The 6588-nt window shown below is 30.5% G+C and overlaps 1 protein-coding gene and 1 pseudogene across 1 annotated transcript; one reads left to right on the plus strand and one right to left on the minus strand.

Moving 5' to 3' along the window:
- Nucleotides 1-1016: 1016 nt before the first annotated feature.
- On the minus strand, nucleotides 1017-2808 carry LOC131177810 (GDSL esterase/lipase At5g03980-like). Its single transcript, XM_058142915.1, has 5 exons — nucleotides 2324-2808; nucleotides 2034-2243; nucleotides 1786-1934; nucleotides 1424-1697; nucleotides 1017-1337 (listed from the first exon to the last, which is right to left on the minus strand). Exons 1-5 carry the CDS (start codon nucleotides 2580-2582, stop codon nucleotides 1120-1122), a joined length of 1110 nt encoding a protein of 369 aa, XP_057998898.1. The 5' UTR covers nucleotides 2583-2808; the 3' UTR covers nucleotides 1017-1119.
- Nucleotides 2809-4811: 2003 nt separating this feature from the next.
- On the plus strand, nucleotides 4812-6123 carry LOC131177801 (uncharacterized; annotated as a pseudogene).
- Nucleotides 6124-6588: the final 465 nt, after the last annotated feature.

Consider the following 6588-nt stretch of genomic DNA (forward strand, 5'->3'; position numbering starts at 1 on the left):
AATTGAATTTAATTGCTTGCCATTTTAAATTTTGCCATATTTCAACTTGCTTATTTCAAATTGATGCAATTTTAGTTTAATTAATATATTGTTGGATAGATTATTAACTTTGCACATATAGATTTCATACTCCAATACCCATCAATTTATTATTTTAATTTTAAAAAAATAGTTTAATTTAGTCAATTTTTTTATATCAAAAATTCAATCATTAACACAACTCCTCTTGGGAACGATATCTTATCTATATTACTTGTACGACCCGTGCACTTGCGGTTGGGCCACATCAGAATGGCATTGGCATAAAGCTTCGCTTGAGAATGTTGATTGCCTACGGGCTACAGCAGCTTGTTTGGACAGGAAACCTTGCCACAACTTTAGAACCGAAATCATTGTTTATAGCACTTGTCACAATGGTTTTTTTTTTTTTCCTTCTTGAAAAATTATTAATGATTAGCTCGGCTGTAGATCCAGACTTTATAAAATCTAGAATTTCCTCTTTGCCTAAAAATACAGCACTTGTTGGTTCTCTGAATTTGCATCTAAATTGATGTGATGAACTTACACTGCAGTAGAGAAGCAAGCAACTCCAACTACAGAGAGATATTCAAGTTCCAACCGAGTTGCAGAGATTGAGAAATAAACATACCTGAAGGGTAACTAACTAACTAAGATCTACCATATAAATTAGTCTAATAAAATTAATGTTAATGAAATAATTAAGCAATGCATTGAATTCCTCAAGCCCTTGAGCTGGAGTTTTTAAACGTTTGTTTTTGCTGCTATTTCTAGTCCACCCGGTAACACTTCCTGGCAAAACGTAGACAGTCACCGTGGTAGGATGCTCTATCAGAATGGGGGATATCCTCTTTTTACTTCATAAATAAGAATTTCAAGATTATCAGAGGGATTTTCTGTTGTTATTTTTTTTTTTGCATTCTAGCACCTGGCACTAGTAAATATGAATTCAACAACTACATGAGAATTGATATTAATTGACAAAGCATTTTAAAATATTTTCAATAACTAAAATCTTATTCCATTAATTAAAAGAGAAAAGTCAAATTGCATACTCTATACTATTCACTAATATAACTAATATCAAATTTTATGAAAAAATCAAGCAATACATTGAAGTTTTTGAAAAATGTCACGAATGAGCCATCCTGCCATGAAGAAATAGGCTTTTTCTGTTGAATGTACTCCATCCCAACTAATACGTTCTCCAGGTTTTGGACAAACCGGTACATTAGGAGCTCCACACATTCTAGCAAGACTAAAGTCATAATCACCTCCACTCCCACAACAAGCTTTTTGTAATGATTTTAGATCAAAACCTGTTTATATAAAAAAAGTGAACGATGTCAGTTCAGTTATGTGTTATGTCTATTAAATCCACCATTTACAGATTTTGAAGACTCACCTAGCAATGCAGCTTTCCACAAAATCCACTTGTAGGCATTGTAGTAATCTCCATATACTATAGTCACATTTGAATGGTTTTCTTGCAATTCTTTAATTGCTTGCTGGAGTTGTTCATTGTGATACATTGAAAAGTTATTCAATTCTTTGAGGCAATGAAATTCATCATATGCGTTGGAATCATTGGAGTGAAATCCTGTAAGGTATATAGGCATGCAACCAATTGGAAAATTTCCGGGGACAATAATTCGAGTGGCTCCAAATCCAATGACTCTCTACAAAAAAAAAAAATTAAAAGAAAATTGAGAAAAAAAAAATAAGCAAAAAAAAATCAATTATCACGTCTCAAGAAAATTAACTAACCACGACAGCATCTTTGATGGCTTTAACAACATCGGGTACCATGGTCTTCAAGTCATCAATAGTTTTGCCTTGAAAGAAAGCATAATTATAATCGTTGCCTCCAATCTCCCCAACCATGAAAAGAGATTTTCTATGTTTCTCAACACAATCTGTAAAATATAATAAGGATAAGACAATAATCAGCACAGTTATAAATATGTTAAATTTATGTTAACAGAGAGTATATTATATAAATAACGTATGGTAACCTTTGGACTTGTGGCAGGTTGTATTGAAATGGGTATGCATCCAGTTTAGTTGTACGGTAAGAGAACTATTGGTTACAGGGGAAATAACTCCCTTTTCTGCAAGAACTTCCACCGGCAATGCAGTAGATCCAGCAACTGCAAAATTCACTCCATGTGTCTTGGTGGAATTTGTCAAATATGCATTAAGGAGTGGAACACCGGCTGATTTTGCTGTAAAGTAAAAATACAATTTAGCTAAAACACACATGCAAGGGCAGATTATGAAACCTAAAAGAATACTTGTTTCTTACCAATGAAATCAATAATGAGCAAGCCATTGGAGCATCTGCCTGTAGGATTAACATACAAGTTTTGGCCATAGGGAAACCTAGAAAACACAGAAGCAGGGTCCTCTTGGATCAAATTGCCCGTGTCAGATATTGAATCTCCAAGGTTATATATGGCTTCAAACTCGCAAGCCATGAGAATATGTGCATTAGAACCAAACGGAATAACATAAACCAAGAAGGAGCAGAGAAACAAGGTGAAAAGAAGTTTGGAGGAAGCCATGGTTTTCGAGAGTATAGAATTTTAACGTTGGGTTTGGCAAACTAGAATGAAATCAATTGATCGATCGTGTGTCTGGAGCTGAAAGCTTTAGCTCTTTGAAGTGTCTACAGGGGTTGTCGCAAGCAGCCTATTTATAGGCATACAAAGTCCATGCGGGTGTTGGAAATCTGAAATCAAATAAGACTTGGTCCTGGCCTGATCTTCTATCCTACTTGGATTTGAAATCCAAGCATAGCAGGATTAAAATTTACGATCAAGTTGCTTTTCTTCTTTATTCTCAATTTATATATTACATATAGTTATATACTGGGACTAGGTTTTCGAAAGTTATTTTACCGCTATTTCGTGTCCACCTACTACAATACTTCCTAGCAATACGTAAACAGAGAAGTTTATAATATTTTTATAAATAATCAAATTGAAACATATCAATTTTATTAAATTCAGTTAAAAAAAAAAATTCATACTTGATTCAGTTTAGTCATATTTTGATTCTCATATACATCAATTTATTGATTTATGACATGCTTATTATTTATATATTATTCACATATAATAAAGTTGGTAATAAAATAAATTTTACCAAAATGTGCAATTAGTGCTCTATTTGATTTTTTTTTTTCCTATTTATCAATTTTACCTCTATTCCCCTAACAATTTTCAACATCAATTGAGGGCATGTATTGACTTGTAAATACTAATAGACCCATGAGATATTTAATAATAAAAAAAAGAGACAATTTAGTTAGTACTAAAACAGTTAAACATCATATTTATAAATTATATAAATCAAGGTAATTTTTTTTATTTTCTATTATAATTATAAAATCATGTAATTAATTTTTTTATTATAAAAAAATTTAATACAATTAATTAATATTAGAAAAATTAAAAGTAATAGTTATAAACTATATAAACTAATTTCACATATCAAAAATCAAATTAGTCATTCCCTAATGCAAACAAAATATAGAATTTATAATCAATACCTTTTCTCAAATCCACTAAATGAAATTTCAATAATCAAGATGTTAGAAGAAGATGATTGCATAAATATCATTAAAGGTTATCTTCATCTTACAAAAATTTATTTATTTCTATTTTATTGATATCTTATTATTTATTTTTTCACTTATTTTCAATTTATATAAAATTCTTCATATTTTATAATTTTTACAAATTACTCTTAAAATATTTAAAATATAAAAATATAAGAAAAATTATACAATCATATCTTTATTTAATTAAATAATATATCAATATTGATTATACCGTTGTGCAGGCAAATCCTAGTTATATATATTGCAGTTGAGTGAGCATTGAATCTTAGTTCAAAGTTGGGTGGCTGGCGGTGGCGGTGGCGACCGGTGCTGAGTCTCGCTATTAGGGATGAAGGGAAGGGGGCCTGGTAGGGGCCATTGCCGCCAACCCTCTTAAAAATTTCTAATGTTGATATGTGCATTCCTTAAAAGAATTATTCTATTTTAATTATTGCCTTCCAATAAATTTTATTATTTTATTATGATATAAACAATATCAAATATTTGAATTTTTTTTAATTTTTTATCATATATTTAATAAATTTTTATGATATTGACAATCTCACAAAAAAAATAAATTTAATTTACCTTTGTTCTATATATATATAATCAAAACATCTTACAATTATTTTAATCTATTAAAATATTAAAATGATAATCATATATTAAGAAAAATTTTCTTTTATCTATACTATCTAATAAAGTTTAAATATAAAATACTTATATATATATATATATCTCAAAGTTTTATATAAATTATTTAAAATATGAAAAAAATTATAAATAAATTATATCATTTTTTCAGATAAATAAATTATATAGTTAGTTGAAATCTTTTAACATATATTAATTCAAAATATAAAATCCACCTCACTTACATATTATTTTTATTAATAATCAAATTGAAACATATTAATTTTATTAAAATTAGTTTAAAAAAAAATATTGAGACTTGATTCAGTTTAGTTATATTTTGATTCTCATATACATCCATTTATTTTTTTGTGACGTGCTTTTCTTTACATATTATTCACATATAATAAAGTTGCTATCGAAATAAATTTCACAGAAAAAGTTAATAGGTAGCGCTTTATTAGATTTTTTTTACTTGTCCGTTTTACCCTCATTCTCTTAACAATTTACAACATCAATTAATAATATGCATCGACATCTAAATACTAATAGACATATGAGGCATTTAATAAAAAAAATTATAATAATAGTTATATTTTAATTAATACTTGAAAAATTGAATATCATATTTACAAATTATATAAATTAAAGTAATTTTTTTATTTTTCACTATAATTATAAAAATCATATAATTAACTTTTTATCATAAAAAAATTTATGACAGTAATTATAATTTAATTAATATTAAAAAAATTAAAAATAATAATTATGAAATATATAAACTAATATTACACATAAAATTCAAATTACTCACTCCTAATATAAATAGGATATTATTATAGTTTAGTAATAAATATTAGAAGAAGATAATAAATAATTTCTACAAATATCACTCCATCTTACAATAATTTATTTACATATATTAACTATGTATTTATTCAATTAAAGAATATACTTGTATTGAATAAAAAAAAAAAAAAAAAACCGTTGCGCCGGCAAAATCCGCAGTTGAGTGAGCACTCGAGCTTAGTCCAAAGTTGGGTGGTTGGCGATGGCGGCCCTACGGGTGTCGAGTCCCGCGACTGCTATCTGAATCTACACCGACAAAAAGCCGGATAAGGTTGATCCAAACGAGCAGAGACTTTCTAAATGGCTCAATTGCGCTCTCTCCAACGAGCCCCCTGGCGCAGCGTTGCGTTATTGATTGCGTTGGTAATTTATTCAACAAAGAGGCGTTAGTGGAGGCTTTAATAGGCTAAAAATTGCCCATGGAGTTCAGATACATAAAGGGTTTAAAAGGATATTTTAAATATCAAGCTAGAGCCAATTTCTGGTGAGGAATCATATAATTCAAGGTTTCATTGCCCGATAAACTGGGCTGGAGTTCAATGGGAAGTATAAGTTTTTTTTGCTTTGAAGAATTGTGGCCATGCTTTGAGAGCTAAGAAATTGAAGGAGGTGAAATCGTCATCTTGCTTGGTTTGTTACAACAAGGAATTTGAGGAATCTGATAAGATTGTGATAAATGGTAGCAAGGAGTAGGTGGCTGTCTTGAGGGAAGAGATGGAGGAGGGGAGATCAAACGTGAAGGAGAAGAAGCCACAGAATGAGAAGAATGGGGAGCTGGGTGTTAATGGAGAAGATAGTGTAGGTCTGGATTCACAGCGTTAGTGGTAAAAAACATGGGATTGCTGATGCTAAGGGCGTAGAGAATGTTGAAGGTGGAGTAGAAAAAAATGGGAAGATTGAGAAATGTTAAAGGAGTAACTAATGGTGTGTCATACATCGATATGCCTCCAACAAGGACATACCCAAGCATCACCTTGGCTGCTTTAGCAGCCATTCTCTCCTCCCTTCTCCTCTTCTAAATCTTGTTTTTGTGCATGTGTGGATAGGTGGTTGATGGGTATGAGCAGGTGTAGCAGGCAGGGGGGAGCAAATAATTGCATGTGAATTTTCGGTTGGTTTCTGAATTGTTTATATAATAACTCGGGGCGTTAATGTTGATGGGAAAGTGTATGGATGTGATATAAATAAAAAGTTCTACTTTAGTGCTCTGCTGCATAATCGAACCTTGTTTTTGAGGGTTTTTGCGGCTGATTTTTTTTCCTAGGGAATTTTTATTGTCGGTGCAAGCCCAGGGAGCCCAAATAACTTTCAAGCTATAACTGAAAATAGTTAATTCAAGCTATAAGTTTTTTCTAGTAATTGGGCCAAGAGTATATAAATCCATTGCCTTGTGTTTGTGGTGATAATGGTTGGATCATTAGGGTGGCTCTTGCTTATGTGATTGATTCTGATTGCCTAGCAATGTAGTTGATTTCAATTTTTTG

This window comes from Hevea brasiliensis, unplaced genomic scaffold (genome assembly GCF_030052815.1).
Source record: "Hevea brasiliensis isolate MT/VB/25A 57/8 unplaced genomic scaffold, ASM3005281v1 Scaf9, whole genome shotgun sequence".
In the NCBI taxonomy this organism is placed as follows: Eukaryota; Viridiplantae; Streptophyta; class Magnoliopsida; order Malpighiales; family Euphorbiaceae; genus Hevea; species Hevea brasiliensis.

Excerpts from the sequence above, each read along its gene's own strand:
- LOC131177810 (XM_058142915.1), bottom strand. The coding sequence starts at position 2,582 with ATGGCTTCCTCCAAACTTCTTTTCACCTTGTTTCTCTGCTCCTTCTTG. Across the intron at positions 2,244-2,323 it reads GCTCATTATTGATTTCATTG|CAAAATCAGCCGGTGTTCCA; the intron begins GTAAGAAACAAG and ends TTTACTTTACAG. Across the intron at positions 1,338-1,423 it reads GTGGAAAGCTGCATTGCTAG|GTTTTGATCTAAAATCATTA; the intron begins GTGAGTCTTCAA and ends TTATATAAACAG.